General features: G+C 46.7%; 3 protein-coding genes across 7 annotated transcripts; all 3 read left to right on the top strand.

Moving 5' to 3' along the window:
* Positions 1–523: 523 nt before the first annotated feature.
* LOC4800551 (2-hydroxyacylsphingosine 1-beta-galactosyltransferase-like) lies at positions 524–2226 on the top strand. Its single transcript, XM_001357774.4, has 2 exons — positions 524–828; positions 887–2226. The coding sequence occupies exons 1-2, from the start codon at positions 585–587 to the stop codon at positions 2194–2196; spliced, it is 1554 nt and encodes a 517-aa protein (XP_001357811.3). The 5' UTR covers positions 524–584; the 3' UTR covers positions 2197–2226.
* Positions 2227–4686: 2460 nt separating this feature from the next.
* On the top strand, positions 4687–14025 carry LOC4800550 (esterase B1). Of its 5 annotated transcripts, none has more exons than XM_003736218.3 (8): positions 4687–4781; positions 7322–7513; positions 11011–11115; positions 11610–11749; positions 11809–12710; positions 12774–12943; positions 13005–13285; positions 13346–14025. In XM_003736218.3, exons 2-8 carry the CDS (start codon positions 7340–7342, stop codon positions 13533–13535), a joined length of 1962 nt encoding a protein of 653 aa, XP_003736266.3. In that variant the 5' UTR covers positions 4687–4781; positions 7322–7339; the 3' UTR covers positions 13536–14025. The 5 variants fall into 5 exon arrangements, with proteins under 5 accessions (XP_003736266.3, XP_015038455.2, XP_001357810.5 ...); XM_015182969.2 differs by having other exon boundaries at positions 4702–4873; XM_001357773.5 differs by lacking the exon at positions 4687–4781 and having other exon boundaries at positions 7280–7513; positions 11613–11749.
* Positions 14026–14893: 868 nt separating this feature from the next.
* Positions 14894–16135, top strand: LOC4800549 (serine/threonine-protein kinase DCLK2). The gene has a single exon (XM_001357772.4). It carries the CDS (start codon positions 14894–14896, stop codon positions 16133–16135), a length of 1242 nt encoding a protein of 413 aa, XP_001357809.3.
* The last annotated feature ends 823 nt before the right edge of the window (positions 16136–16958 follow it).

Below are 16958 nucleotides of genomic sequence, written 5' to 3'. Positions count from 1 at the left end.
ATTATGCTAAGAGAATGAACTATTATAGCAGGGATGTTTAATGGTACATTACAGAAGGATGGCATCATAAAGTACTATTATGGTAAAGCAACAAACTGGTACTCAACTTGCAGCCAACCCCAATAGGCACAAGTGAGAGCCACTGGCGGCCGTAAGTGGAGTTCATTTGGAAAAACTCAATAGATGGAAAGTTATGCGCATGCGATCTATGAAAGACCGTTGTGGGAAAGAGCTGGCTATATAAACAAATAATGAAAAATCGGACTTAGAGTGAGATAGCTCATTCTTGTTAAAAAGAGACAAATGTAGGAGCAACGGTACTATTTAGGGAATTTTTAACTACTTTTTGAATGCAATTTTACGGAACGTTAATTCAATCTGCAAAAGCAACTGATATCGGTACTTTTTCTCTATCACTCTCTCTTTTCACTGTTATCAGCAGTTATCAACTTATTTATTGTTATGCCGTGTAATTCGAATGTGCCTCTCAGTGGTAGCACTGAACTCGAGATAAGATTGCCACTCATTTCAGTTTGAAGCTTCGACATGTACGGAACAGAAATCGACGAGGAAAATACGTGAAAATGCGCATCGGCTGTGCTTGGCTAGTGCTTTCCCTACTGCTCTTCCTGGAGCTGGCACTGGCGGCCAATATATTGGCAATTTTTCCTTACCGGTTTCCCTCGCCTTTCCAGCTTATCAATCCCCTGATGCGGGCCCTCAGCCAGCGGGGCCACAAGGTGACGATGGTGACGCCAGTGAACTTCCCGCCCGACATCGAGGGAGTCCGTCACATTCGCGTGCCGTTGCTGGATCTACAAACGACTGGTAAGCTTTCCAAACCAAAAAAAATAATGGTAGTGATCAACAATCAACTTTCCCGCAGAAGTGATCGAGTCAGATCAGATGAAGGAATATTTTTCAAGCAAATGGTCAGAGAGCTTTCTGACTTCTAGGGCTCTGTACAACATCTCTTATGCGATTTTGAGTGACAGCGGAGTCCAACAGTTGCTGCGGAATAGAAGCGAACAGTTCGACATAATCACCTTGGAAACGGTGCACATGGATGCCCTCTTCGGCCTGGCTGGATTTTACAATGCACCCATATTGGGCATGTCGACCCTAAGCATCAATTGGGCCGTGGACTACCTGGCGGGCAATCCCTCACCCAGTGTCTATGAGCCCATCTCACCTGCAGGATATTCCTGGGAGCGCTCCCCTCTGAGCAGGTGGTACAACTGGTTCTATATAACCGAGGAACAGCTCATAGAGCTGCTTATCTACCGGCCGGGTCAGCTGCAGCTATTGAAGCAGTTCTTTGGCTATCCACCCGAAAAGCTCAACGAACTGCGGGCCCGGTTCTCAGTGATCCTGATGAACAATCACTTCAGCATGGGCCGAGTTAGAGCCAATGTACCCAACATCATCGAGGTGGCCGGACTTCATCTCAGCGAGCCCCCGGAGCCTTGCGATGAGCAGCTGCAACGCTTCCTCGACGAGGCCGAGCACGGCGTCATCTACTTCTCGATGGGCAATGAGATCATGGTGAGGTTCCTGCCCGAGAGCATGCAGCACACGCTGCTGCAGAGTTTCTCCCAGCTCAAGCAGCGCATTGTCTGGAAGCGAGAGGTGGAGGCGTCGGACAATAGGTCGGATAACATCTACATTATTCATCAGTCGCCGCAGCGTCAGGTGCTGGCCCATCCAAATGTCAAGCTCTTCATCACCAACGGTGGACTCCTCAGCACCATAGAAGCGGTTCACAGCGGAGTTCCCATGCTGGGACTGCCCGTCTTCTTCGACCAGTTCGGCAACATGAAGCGCATGCACTTTGTCGGCGTGGCCGAGACCCTCGATATCAACACTCTAACTGTGGAGGCATTGTCTACCACCATCCGTGCCCTGCTCGAGGAACCACGATATGCCCGCAAGGCTAAGGAGCTATCGCAGTGTTTTAAGGATCGGCCCATGAATCCCCTGGAGACTGCCGTCTGGTGGACGGAGTATGCCCTACGGCACAAGGATGTCTCACACATGCGCATGAACATTGAGGAGGTTCCTTTCATGCGGTACTACAGCCTTGACAACCTGTTAATGTTGAGCCTCCGCTTTGGCCTCATAGCTGTCTTTGTGATCTTCTTAGGTGTTAGGCTGGTCAAGATAAATCAAGCTAGGCAGCGACTAGTACATTTGTGAGAGTATATCTATAGCAGTATCAGTATAATATCATTATAAGAAATAAGTAAGTAAATAAGATTGAGAAAAAAAAATAAGCTGTTTTGGCTCTCTTTCGCGAGAGGCTGCACACTGCACGAGGAAGAGTGTGGTGGGAGTGAGGAAGGCCAATGCAATTTTATTTTAGATTTGGAAAAACTGATGAGGGAGGGAAATATGGTGCATAATATTGGGCTGTAATATCTTTAACTTTTCGAAGACTTCTCCTAACATTTTTACATGCTGCAAACCAGTGCCAGTGCTTATAAGTAGTGCATACTGTTAGGATGATTCTCTTATATTAAGAGTTCATGTTCACGTCGACTGACTAGCCACCGCAGTATGCTCGTCAGACAAATACTCCCCGACCGGCCTTTGGGGCAATCGAAAATAATGGGTTTTGTCAAAGCGATTGGCAAACTATAAAGTCGCCCCATCAGTAGGGGAATATTTGTAAGTCAACCAAATCTATACACAACACAGACCGAAGTCTGAATACCCTGCAAAAGAATACTCACTGTGGCAAGAGGCAGGTCATCTCGAAACTGACAAGGCCATACATTACTACATATGTCCAAACACATTGTACAGGTTGTAGATATGTACATAATAACAATAATGGTCTTATCTCCCAAAAGCGGTAACACTCACCACGAGTTCCGTTTTATCAGCCTTTGAAATTATGAATGAAACTTGAGTTATCTATGCAAGGTTTACTATTTTAACGAATACATTCAGTCACCATGATATCATCAGCGCACGAAGAGGAGCTTCAGTGCTTGCTCTTAAATCCTCATGTAGAAATTCTTAACTCTTTTTAAGTTCAACAAACCAAGTGACGTCAGAGCTGTATAGACTTGTAGTTGTCCTTGCGCTGTGGCTGCCACACGAGCCTCCACTACAGGTTCTGCCCTTCACCTGCGTCATCGACTGCTTGCAGTGAAATCTTCATAGTTTATATTCTTCCTGGTCGGATCTATATCGAGACTGGTCTGAAAACCTTTGACCGGGGACATGTTCGTATGCCATAGTAATCATAGCAAATATTTGCGTAGAATAATAACCACAAACGTTGACACACTTACGGGGCCAGAACAACAGAGAGACAGGCAGAGTCGCCGCCAGAATGCACAAAATATGAATTCATGAACACAGGTGTAAATGAGTATCTCTCGTGCTGCTGCTGCTGCTGATATTTTCGGTTCGTTTTCCATTTTTCATTTGTATTTTCGAGGTTTATTTGCACAGTGCCGCGGCATTCTTTTGTTTACGATCTGCGCTTGGTTAGGTTCGCCTGTAAAGCGGCGAAGTGAGAACAGCCCAACGAGGTCACCAGCCCAATCCGAGAGTCAAAGAGCTCTAAGAGCTCTCTGAGAGCTGATACCTTAATGGCCCTATGTAAGAATATTCGCCTTAATTGTTCCGCTAATACTGCAGCTCAAGTGACTTGATCATTTGATTAGGCAATCGCTTTTTGTTAATTAGTTGCAACTCGTGAAAAGTTCATTTTCATCAGATGTCTGCCATTAATTGTCGAGCTGGAATTACCCTTTACAGTTGTTATTTCATTGCCCATTGTCACTTTATTTTTCCCCATCCACATCCACATCCACATCTACATTCTGTCTGTCCATCTTTTTCTGTCTCTGCCTTGCCTTGACTTGTTGTGCCACAGATTATTAGTCGCATCCTTGATCTCAAACGGTGAAACGAAGCTGCTAGCTGTCCCATCTCCACATCTCTGTCCAGTGTCAACTGCTTTTCCGTGGTGACAATAAACGGCAGTGTCGCCTAATTGCACGTGTCTATAGTTTCAGATAAACGAGAGCTCTTCGCCTGCGTGCCTCAAATGACCAAATAGGGCCAACCAACTCGATTTTGGTCAAGAATACGCGGCTGTCATTAGCCTGTTTGCTGTGGTACCAAGCCAATTGCCAAAAATTGAAATGTAGATATAATTTTGCATAATATATGCGTGAGCCGGCGTGTCTGCGTGGACTCGAAACGAGTGCGGCCATAATTCAAGCTCATAGAAACTCTGCTTTTCACAAACTGTTATTCAGCTGGGTCTGCCCATATATATCTGTACTATGTAGGCTGTTCCCCAAAGCGTTAAATGAAACCAGAAGCTGGAATACTCTTTCCGAAAGCCGCTCCAACTGTCTGGAGCTAGGAAGTGTACGATTATTTGAAAGTACACGCTATCTAAAATGTTCTTAACGATGATCTATGGCAAATATAATTTCAAAATATTTACACATATGTTTTAGATTTAGTGCCCACCTTTGTTTGTAGTGTAATTCCAATGAAAGCTAAGAATTAGTTAACCAAATGAAAGTTATTCCTAGCATGCATTCAATTCATCTCAGGTGATAAACATTCGGGATATTTGCACAGCTTCTGGCCATGATTTGCATGCCCAATCGGAGAGCGGTTCGGGTCGGGCGTACCCCGGGGGTTAAGGTATAAGTAAGAGCAATTTGACGCTTAAGCGCACCGCTGCACAGTCCCAGCTTCACTTCGTCGGCGACAGTCAAACGTGAAGCACGATATACGAGTATTTTTCGGTACGCGACAGCAAGACGAGTCCGAGTCTGAACCCGAAGCCGCAGCCGAAACCAAAGCTGAAACCGCATTCGATTTCAAAGCTGAAATCAAAGTAGGCAAAAGACTTAAGCCACAAACTTGAACTTGCTTAACAGAAAACCAATTAGAGAGTGCATCGAAAAGTGTTCAACCAGCAATGAATTGTGTACTCGTATGTGTCCTGAAGTGGCAGATCAGATCCCATCAGAATGCCATTGAAATTGTGCATATATTTACTCCACTGCAGTGCACTGTGGAAACAGTTTGTCCAAATCGAATCTTCGGAAAATTGAGCATTGCAGTGGGCTGTCGTTGAGGCAGCGGTTGCGTTGAGTCATGTTGCGAGCCAGGGGTTCAACAAAAATATGTGTGTCAAATATTTATCTGTTTTGTCCGCTGTAATATTTGTACAGACGGCTTTTGTTAATGAAACTTCTTGCGTCAACATACTCCTCACGGACTCCGTTCCGACTGCTCTCCAAAGCAGATGCCTTTCCACTACTCTGTCCGGCAGTCTGTCACTCCCAATACATTTGTACTGCCTGCTGCCTGCTGCCTGCTGTCTGCCAAATTGTTCGGATTAGTTCCGTTTTTGGCTGCGCCGGCTTCTTATGCAATGGGTCAAGCGAAATTTACCGTTAATTGGTTGTTTGAACGCCTGCACAAGCCAAATACTGGGCCATCATCTTCGGCACGTTATCATCTGCTTAGCTCTCGCTTTCTCGCACCTCTCTTCGGAGTCGGGTTTCTCTCACTCTTTCTCCGGCAATTTCTCTCTTCTTTGAATGCCTTTTCGCTGTATCAGCTATTTGACTTATTTATTTCATTATTTTTTCTTTTTACTTTTTTCCATCCAATATTTACCTTTTTTGTTTTGCTCGCCGCTTACGTAACGTGTCGTAAGCTCGTCTGGCCGGCTTCGAGCTGCGAGTCTCAGCCGCGGGTCTCTATCCCAAGTCTGGGCTGCAATCCCCATGCCATTTGCAGTTTCAGCTTTCAGATCCAGCTCCATCTCCATCAGCAGCCGGTGTTGGATTCTCTCCCCCCAAACAATTTTCCTGCTCTTTTACGGCGCCTACTACTGATTTTCCTGCTGCCGTTGTTGCTGCCACCTGCATTTGGCCTCTGTTAATGCCTCTGTTAATTTCCCGTTTCATGGCAACTAATTTGTGGCGCTCTCTCTGGCTGTTGGAGTACTCGTATCTCTTTCGCTCTTTGGGTCTTCAATTGGTCAGGGCATTACAAAATTGCCGCATTCTCTGCGATTGCTATTTTCTTTGGGTCTCGGCTTCGATTTGCCACATTTGTATGCAGGCTTGCGCAAAGTAAAGTTCGAGCAAACTCTGATTTGCATACGAAGCATACATTGTGATAATCATATATCCATAGCAATGAGCAGATATTTGTGATGTATGGCGAAAAGAGAGAGAGAGAGAGAAAGAGTGCGCACAGCTGATCGTCGTGCAGTGCTCTCTTCCGCTTGATATTTCTCTCTTTCGTGGCCATCGCTGCAGCTGGCCAAACAACTTTCAACGAAAGTGCAAGTGTTGCCATGGCATTGTCATAACGATAAATGGCCCAGAGAGAGACAGAGAGGGAGAGAGAGAGAGCAGCAAGCAGGAAGTGGGAGTGGGTTACTGGTTTAACAGTGGTGGTCTCTCATGGTGGATTGGTGGGCGTGCCATGGGGCTTTTGTGCACATTTCTTCGGCCGTTAAGGAAGAGGAAACATCGTTTAGATCGAATTATCACCTATATAAAGGTTGATGTAGATGTGAATTAAGGTTGCTGTTGCCTCAAAACCCAGTTCGTTCGCTTCTTGAGACCTTCTCGCTTAGGTTTCCGGTCTTGCCATTCAATTAGTCCATTGTCATTGAGTCTGTCTGTTTATGTAAAACCTAAAATGTATACGACTATATATTAATAATGTGAAATAAACTTAAAGTCATCAACATCGGCAACTGCGACGACGATACAACACATCAAATGAATGCCTAATTAATCATACGCCCTGTGAGCATCCAAATATTAAGTGACCTCACGTAGGGGAAAAAAACACACACAACACCAAATTGAATAATGTCTGTATTAGTATTAGGCCAAGACAAACAGAGTGAACAAATTCGAAAATAATCGCAAGCAATTTTAATTTAGACCACCGGCACAGAGGCGCAGAGGCGCAAAGAATGCTGGAAAAACTGAGTCAACTCTTGTCGAGTGGAGTGGACGTAAATTAGAGTGAAGTACTCATACAAGATTGGCTCAGCTTATGCTGGGGCTCGAGCGGTTGACATTCGCGTCTTTGTCTTGGCCATGACCAAGAAGTTGGCTCAGAAGCGTTGCGCACTACGCTCGCTCTTGCCTCGCTTCGATTCGGTATTCATTGTTGGTTATGCGCTATTCAGTATTCAGCATTCAGTGTTCGGTGTTCGGTGTTCGTTATTCGGTTTTGACGCTTTTGCAAACACATTAGACCAGATTGTGGACAGCGACTAATGCATTATTCGAATCTGTTTACCCAGCAAAGATCCAAGCGCACCATGATATCCGCCAGACGGTCAGCGGGTCCGCGACCCCCGCCTTCGATGCTCTGCCTGCTGCTGCTGTCCCTGGTGACACTTCTTCTGTGGGAGCAGGGCTCCTCCATTGCCATTGCCCCGTCCACATTCGGCACGGCCATAGCACGTGCCGGGAAGATCTCCAACCAACTTAAGGTGAGTCCAATCCCTCAGGAACCTGCTTGTCTAGGTCTAAGAGTAGGTCTCCGAAGAATAAATTAAGATTCTCTGGCATAGACAAAAGAGCTGTCAGAGCTGTACATTTTGGCTGACTCGACCATTTCGGCTTTGCATTTAAATTTAAATGAAAGCCACAAAGCGCTGGGCGCGTGTCTGTGACTTTGACATCGTGTCGCAAATTTGTTGCCGCCCCAAGAGGTAACTCAACACCTGGTCTGACGTCGCCGCGGTGTTTAAGTAGCCGCAATGAACGTCTCCCCGTTGTCTCAAGTTATTGTTTTCTGTTTTGGCCAAGTTGTTCGCCGACTGCGGTAGCACTTTCTGATTGCTTTGGGCCACCAAAGACTGCATTTACATGTGCCTGCTAATGGCTTTTATGAGCCAAGGAGTCAAAGTGGTGTCAGAGGTGGGGCTGGTCAGTTCCCATAGCCAGCGAATATGTATTTCGCACATTTGTTCTGCTGAACCCAGTAGTTTTTTTTTGCAGACACCCGCGAGTGGTTTGTTTGACACCTGCCAATGAATCAGGCAGTGGCACACATCAGCGCCTCTGCTTGAGGAGGTCACATAAAGAATTCAAGTTATGTTTTTCCCTTTAAAAACTCCAATGGGTCCCGACTACGCCTCTGTTTCAATCAGACCCAAAGCCAAGCGAATCTATCTAGGAATGCCTTCGGCAATTCATATTCCAGCAATGCATCTGATGACATTACGAATAAATTAAGCCAGTGGAAAAGATCAGAGACGACTTGCCAATACGCTGGCACCCATACACATTTTATACTGCTCGTAAATAGCATCACGTGACACCTTACCTACTTATCATCTGGGATCCCACATTCAATTAAAAAATATATACATGTGTTCATTATCGAAGCTTAAATCTTAAATCATTAAATTATGCCCCTGACGAGCACTATCAGAATAAATATTGCTATTAAAATATAACAACATTTCCGTTTGCCGGTCGGATAACATTGACTGATAAAACCCACAAGAGAATAACCGAGCAATACCTGAACAATGTCTGCACCGAGCCATTGCGTGCCTTACATAACTCGAGCAATAAAACAAGCCGTTAAAAATAAATCAAAACCAAAAAAATGTGTTTACAACTTCAAACAGACAGCAGATAGACAATACCAGTAACAAGTGCAACTCAAATAAGATAAACTATCCAGTGTAGGGAGGGAGAAAGAGTGGGCTAAGCGATACCCTGGAGCTGAAAGAAGAACAATAAATATAGCATTGTGCAACAAGGGAGACTAAATCATACATCAACCTAGGAACATAACGTCCCATGACTCAGGATGCCAGAGTCCCAAGACACCCCATCACATCCCCCACAGCCAGGGTATTATAACGACTGCCGGGCCAAAACAAAAACGAGGAACAAGTGGAATCTAATGTGAGGCGCTGTTTGTGGCCCAAGCTCCACAGTTCGGCCCGAAACTAGCAGCGAGTGCAGCAGCAGATACAGTGGAACGGACGGAAAAGTGAAGACAGCGCACACTATTTGCAGTAACTGTCTCAGTAACTGCCGCAGTGCAAAGTGTCACCACTGAGGGGGCAGCTTGAGTTCAATAAATCAAAGTTTATAGGTTTTACATTGCAACGTGCAACAGCAGCAAATTGGTACAATTGTCGTCGGTTGCATAAAGCAAAATTGCCCGTTCCGTATCTGTGTCCGCGGCTCGCATCCCGTCTCCCGTCTCCCGTGTCCCTTGTCCCCCTGTGCGCATCGTCATGCCCTGTCGCCGCCATTTGGCCTGTGGAGCTGCCGTCGTGGGCCTTGTGCTGGCCACTGCTCTAATTGTCTTTGCAATTTGTGTGCAGCGACCAAATGAATCCGGCAATCGAATGAAAACCGAGAGAAAGTCCCCCAATCCCAATGAGCTTGCTGCCGCTGTTTGGGGCGCGGCGGATTCGGATTCGGGGTCGGAGTCGGTTATCGGTGATTTGCAAGATTTGCCAGCAAAAGCATTTTTTTTAATCGCCACTACATCGACAACATCCACAACAACGACAACAACGGCCTCAACAATATCCACAACGACATCATCAGCGCCAACTGCCGCAACGGACAGCTCTTCCGGGTCACTGGACATGCGCGGAGTCCGGCAAATGGCCAGTTCTACCACGGTTTGTTTGCCATACTGATAGATAATTCTTATGCAACAGCCCAGACAATTGCATTTGTAACTTTCTATTTTACTCGTACTCGCAGTACATATTGTATTGTATGTAGAGCGGCGGGCGATCTGCCGGCCTGCATTTCATTTCGCATTTCGTTTATTTTTGGATTGCGAGCGTAGCGTGAAAGCGCCAATTACATAATGGATGCATTGTAAGTGGCAAAATATTATGCGAATGCATATGCGCTGCACGATGATGATGATGATGGTGTCTGCTGCCTCACACATTTCCATATTAGACCATGTTTTTTGTTGGGCTGTAAGCTGTATTGGCGCCTGCATTTGATAGCCCACAGTCTTTGGACAACATTCCACAGTTGACAGACAACCTATCCAGACTGCTTTTAAGTGCTTTCTTAGGACATTTCAGGCCGCACTTCGAGTCAATTGAACAATGACCCACTTCTTAAAAGCCTTATCCACAATCCACAAATTTCAGTTCGGATATCGAAACAAAAGCTAACAAGCGCATTAAACAGTTATAATTAAAGCCAAACGGCGATGCGAATAGAGCCAAATTGAAAACTGTTATAAACCAGCTACACCCACATTAGCATAAGCCCAAGAAACAGAAACAGATACAGATACAGATACAGATAGAGCTACGAAATGAAACGACAACATTTCGAATGCAAAGCCAATACAAAACTTGACCGAATTCCGAATACCTCTCACGCACTGAAGCACCCTTCCATGGTGTCTGCACCCCATTCGCGTCATCCCAGTGAATGTTGCCTTCGGGTGAGGGTATCCGGCAAAAGTAATTAGCATAAAAACTCATAAAATTTGAACTTGAAACTAGCCTGGCCATTCGTTGGGTATTTGTGGCGCTCCACAACAACTACATAGACTCGTAGCCAGAGCAAACCATCGTCATCTAACTGTGTCATGATTCACTACGAGACACACACCTTAATGAGAGCTCCAGTGGCTCTACGGCTTCGGCTGTATCCAAATGCGAGTCTGGCTAATGCGATCGTTTCCTTTGGCAGCACGTGACTGTAGTTGTTGTTAATTGCCATGCCCCCTCTCGAGCTTTATGTCCGAGTGCTGTGTAGTGATGCAAATGGTGTTTCAATTAAATGAAATTTCATTTGGCAGCAGCAGTCGGTGAAGGTTGGCCGTTAACAGTTAACATCATTACAAATTGGACAGCCCCAAAAATTGTCAACGTCGGACAGACGAACCCAGTGAACTTGGACTGGGCGATCTGCGTGTTTTTGTCAATTGCTCCACTATAGTAACAATGCTCCAATCTTTGTATCTTTGTAATTGCAGGAGACGACGGCCTGGAAGACCCTGACCTCGCATCCGAACTCCCTCGTGCAGCTGCTGCCTTCGCGGGCGATGCGCGTGGTCCAGGAGGTGGTGCGATCTCTGCGGGTGAGTCTCAAGCCACTGGCTACGGCGACCTTGACGAGACTTGTCAAACATATGTATAAATCTGCCTGACCCAATCAAATCTCAACTTGAACGTGGGGAGCCAGCCAGCTGGCCAAACATGGCCAGGCTGCAGCTGCAACAGCAACAGCAACTGCAACAATGCCACAGCCAAATCAACTTCAACTTGGGGCTGAGGCCGAGTCAATAGCAAAGAAAGATCTGACATTTGAGAACCGCCCGTAACATATTCTCGGCCTGAGTGGAGGCGAGAACAGGCTTTTTTTGGCCATCGCCATCGCCATCGATCAGTGGCCATTGACCGAGGCAATTGCGCAACACTTGCACCATGGCACACTTCCCCAGTGCCGGTTCTAATGCAAATTCGTTGCGCAACGCTGCATTCCAAACATTTGATAGTTGAAACCGTATTAATAAACAATTAAAAATGAATCGAAACTTAAGATATTAACCTTTATTCCGCCTTCCCCTGCAAGCAGAAGGAGCGTGAGATTGTGGCCACCACAACGCTGGGCAAGGTTCGGGGACGCTACCAGAAGTACCGCTCCGGAGAGCGAGGAGGCTACTACAGTTTCAAGGGAATGCGCTACGGAGCAGCACCGATCGGAGCCAGAAGGTGCGTTAATCCCAGACCCATATATATGATATATATACCATATACTTACACTCCCATAGATTCCGCTCGGCAGAGCCAGAGAAGCCTTGGTCTGGCATCCGCGATGCCTCGAGGGAGGGCCAGAGCTGTCCGCACAAGAACATGATCCTGGACACCTTCAAGGGAGACGAGGACTGTCTGTTCGTCAACGTATTCACCACCCGCATGCCCAAGGAGGATGAGGAGTCCAGCGAGCAGAATAGGCGGCCAGTGATGGTCTGGCTGCATGGTGGCGGCTTCTCCTTCGGCTCGGGCAATGCCTTCCTCTACGGACCCGACTATCTGGTGGCGGAGGACATTGTACTCGTCACGCTCAACTACAGACTGGGACCACTGGGCTTCCTCACCGCCGGACCCGATGCGCCCGGCAATCAGGGACTCAAGGATCAGGTGCTGGCCCTCAAGTGGGTGCGCGACAACATAGCCGCCTTTGGTGGTGACCCCGCCCAGGTAACAGTCTTCGGGGAGTCTGCTGGGGCTTCCTCGGTGCAGCTGCTCCTGCTGTCGCCCATGGCCAAGGGACTCTTCCACCGCGCCATCTCGCAGAGTGGCTCCGCCCTGAATCCCTGGTCCATGTCCGCCAATTCCAGCAAGAGAGCCTCCCGCCTGGCAGCCAATCTAGGCTACGTGGGTGCCAACAGAACAGAGGAGATCCTGGACTTCTTGCGGCGCGTGCCCGCGATGAAGCTGGTGGAGGCAGCGCCGACCACCATCACGGCAGAGGATCAGCGCAACAATATCGGACTGCCCTTCGTTCCAAATGTCGAGGGCTATTGGAACCAGGACTCCGAAGAGGAGCAGTTCTATGAGCAGCCCTTCATCACCCAGCATCCAAGTGACATGTACCACACGCAGAACTTCAACAGCGATGTGGCCTACATGACAGGCTATAACACCCATGAAGCAATGCTCTTTATAAGAAGTAAGTGTGGGGCATTCCCTAAAGGTAACTTTAGACTAAACCATCTTCAACTCTTCAACTTAGGACTTCGAAAGAATCCCCAGTTGCTGGGCATAATTGAGAACGACTTTGGACGCCTGGTGCCTCAGGACTTGAATTCCACCCATGTCCATGACAGGGTCACCCGCGAGATACGCTCCTTCTACCTGGGGAACAAGCATGTGGGCATTGAATCCGTCGACGAGATGATAGCGGTGGGTGCACTTACCACTGAATGAACTTCATATCATTATAATGCACGATCTTCTATGGCAGCTCCTCACTGATCTCATGTTCCTGCAAGGCATTCGCCGGACTGCCCGTAATCATGCCAAGTATGGAAGCGCTCCTGTCTACATGTACCGCTTCTCCTTCGATGGTGCCCTGGGGCTGTACAAGCGGATGCTGGGCATTCCCCGACCGGGGGTCTGTCACGGCGATGAGCTGGGATATCTCTTCAAATTTGGCTTCTTCAACCTGAGCCTGGACCCCAAGTCGCTGGAGGTGCAGGTTAAGAATCGCATGGTGCGCATGTGGACGAATTTCGCCAAATACGGGTGAGTCTTAGAGAGAAGCTCCTCGAAGTTTTCTTGAATTTCAATTTTGTATGGCTTCAGCACACCCACGCCCGATGTTGAGGATCCGTATTTGACCACAAAGTGGGCGCCCATCGATCCATCGAATGTGATGAATAGCCTCAACTACCTGGACATCTCGGGAACTCTTGCCATGAAGACGAATCCAGAGCCGGAACGACAGAGGTTCTGGGACGAGATGTATCAGCATTACAATGGTGCTGCCATGTAAAGTGCACACGCACACCCACACACCCACACACATACACATGCACCACACACTCACTCACCCACACACAACACATATACATGAACACATATTTCGTATTGCCATTTTGTGAAGGAGAAAGAGCGCACGAAAACCAGAATATTTAAAAGCAAACTTCATTGTACAATTTTCGTAGTCTGTAGGAATTTCTAGCTATATTCTTAGCTATATTACTTAGCATTTTAGCTTGTAAGTGTTGCAGCATTTAGCCACCCCAACGCCCACACACACACACCCACACCCACACCCACACCCATACACATACACACTGTTCTGATAACCAAATGTCAAGATATTTTTCCTTACAACACCATATACCATATATAGTACGTGTATCGGCAATAAGCAGGTGTAAATAGTCAGAGTCCATCTTATGTCGAAAAATGCCAACCAGAGAACCCTTTTACGATGTTTTTGTAAAAAGAAATAAATATTATTTTATTATTAAATTCAATTGTTTTGCTTTAGAGGGATTTGAAAAACGGCTGAGAAAGCGCTTTTCCCGCCTTGCTGTCACGTCATCTAGCGGTGAAGAAGCATTCTACTTTTTGCTGCATACTTTTGGGCTGATCCCGCCATCTAACGGTGGCTATTAGTGTTGAGTAACTTTGTGGTGAAAATCTTAGATTTAAAAATATTTTCGCAGAAAATATAGAAATCTCTCAGAAATAAGCTAATTAGGAAAGTCAATCAAAGCAAATTGCTGACTTTTACAGAAATAGCCACACAGCCGGAGACCTTTCCACCGATTTGCCAATAAATTAACACCCACAGCCTGGACGAGGGGATCATAAAGTGGCTGTTTGATTGACTACAAATTTGCACTTGGCGCGAGTTGCGTCGCCCCCCGAACGGGTTGGTGGTGGGGAACGACACGAGTATCTCAGTTTGTATGTATCTGTATGCCACATACGAATATATCTCAGGGGGGTCGCGCACTCGCCTGCTGGGCAACAAAGCTGATTATTCAATTATAGCAGCGGCTTTGGCGCTCTTCATCAGTGGCTGCGGCTGCGGCTGCTACAACGGCTGCTGCCATTCACAATTTAGTGTGTCATAAATTATGCTGTTGCTGCCACACGGTTATCATTGTGACCCCGCACACAAGCCACCTCCCCTAGACACGGGCATGGGCATGGACATGATGGGCATGACGGAAGAGAATTGAAAAAAGCACTACCGCATGGAAACCGAGCAGGCTAGCATTTGGATCACGGGTTGGTGACATTTCGGAAGTGTTACAAAAGTCAGTTCATTACACACCAAACACACAAACAAACAAACAAACAAATGAAATTAGTTTTTATTTAAAATTTTACAAGATGGACTCTACGAAGGTACTGGCAGTGGTCAATCGATTGGGTAGCACCATGAAGGCGGTCCGTGTCTGTTTTCTCCGAAATGGGGATCCATTCTTCCGAGGCGTCATGCTCTCTGTGTCCCCATGCAAATACAAAGATTTTGGCATACTCTTGGAGGACGTAACCAGCGTCCTGCACTCACATGTCGTGCTCCGATCGGGCATCGAACGCTTATGTCGCACCAATGGCACTCCGATTACCTTTCTTGATTCCTTTTTGGATGGGGACATCGTCGTCTGCTGCTGCCGGTACGAGAGGTTCATCGAAATGGACTACTCTGTGAGTAGACATTTTGGACGGCTGCGGACAGCTATTCCACGCTGGATTAACAGTCGGAAGGCCTCTAATGAAACGATGCCAAAGGTCCTCCCCGACTCCGTTGCGATCTACATTGATGAAAGCTTCAGGTTGGTGAATAGCCAAACGACCGCTATCTGCTTGGCTAAGCCCAAGACGAAGGAAGTCCGGAGATGCATTGTCAAGGTGGTGAACGAGAAGTACATGCTCAATCGTGATGCCAAGTACAAAGAAGTGGAGATCATGCGCAAGCTGCAGACCCATCCGAACGTCGTTGATCTGATTTTCACCGTTCACAGGCCGGGGTACTCGTACACCTTTTTTGTGATCGAGTGCATGGCCTGCAGCGTGCAAGATATGAGGGCTCGCCAAGGCAGGATTCCCGAGCCCACAGTCCACAGGGTCATGAGAGACGTCGCCTGTGGCCTGACCTACATACACGCCAATGGAATCATCCATCGCGACATAAAACCCGATAACCTGCTCTTAAGTTTCGCTGACGGTGTTTTAGTTGCTAAGATCGCAGATTTTGGAGCCGCTACCTATTTCGAGGACGGAGCGATGAAGGGCTTTGTCGGAACTGCAAGGTACATAGCTCCCGAGATGATTCTTGGCTGTAAATACGACTACCGGGTGGATACCTGGTCCTTTGGTGTCACTCTCTTTTGTATGTTATTCATTCGGCACCCCTTCGGCACGGGATACACGGATATTCGTGATATCTGCAACGATACTGTGGTTAGTGAGTACCAGTTTCCTTTGGAACTGAAGGACTGTATCAGCGAGGATGCCAAGAGTCTGATCGATGCGCTGCTGGTCAAGGATCCAATCTTGCGACTCACTTCTGCTGAGATTTCCCAGCACCCCTTTATGCTCAGTGGCAGCATAACAGATTCTGAGAGATAAACAAAAAAGTATTCAAAATCTTTATAAATGTGCTCTAATAACATTGAAACGTGGCTAAGAACAATGGTCGAACGTTGCTCAATGGTCAATGATTTATGCTCTGGGTGTCGAATTTTAATTGGTGAAACGCTTTCAAAATTAATTACGCATAACTTTTGTTCGCACCGTGATTCTCTATATTCGAGCGTACACTTCTGTATAATTTACGAGTATTCGCACAATGCAGGCAAAGGTCGGAGGAAAAGAATCTCGTTTAAACAGAGATTCGTACAAACATTACGTATACGCCACCTTGTACTCGAAGGCGACCATCGAACGGAGTTGCTTGGATGTTGGAGTAAAATCTTAAGAAAATAGGGTGTACATAGTGAGTGATATATCTATACTCATTCATTTGTTTGCGATCGCAGCAATCACAGATATTAAACAGCGCAGCGCATACTAAATATTACGTGTACGCCACCCCCTGCACATTGCGCCTCAAGGTCGCCTGCCTCCTCATTTCTTCTCTCTTCAGTGACACACTCACACTCTTAAAATTCAGATAAGGAGAGCTTATCACGCTTATCTTCCGCTTCGTTTTCAATTTACGAATCATTTCAATTGAACTTATTCCGTGGCAGAGCAGCCGTCAGTTTTATCTGTCGGCTCTATCTGTAAACGTATCTGTATCTGTATCTGTGGCTGTGAGCATCGCCAATCTGCAATGTGAAAAGTGTCATTGTGTCTGTTTGTGTACTTCTCTTGTCTGACATGTGTGAGTGTAAGCGAGCTCATTTACAGCACCGCTTTCTGTTCACAACTTTTGTTTAGTTTGAAAAAT

The sequence above is a fragment of the Drosophila pseudoobscura genome, chromosome 2 (assembly GCF_009870125.1).
Source record: "Drosophila pseudoobscura strain MV-25-SWS-2005 chromosome 2, UCI_Dpse_MV25, whole genome shotgun sequence".
Lineage (NCBI taxonomy): Eukaryota > Metazoa > Arthropoda > Insecta > Diptera > Drosophilidae > Drosophila > Drosophila pseudoobscura.
This window is presented reverse-complemented; position numbering and strand designations above follow the sequence as displayed.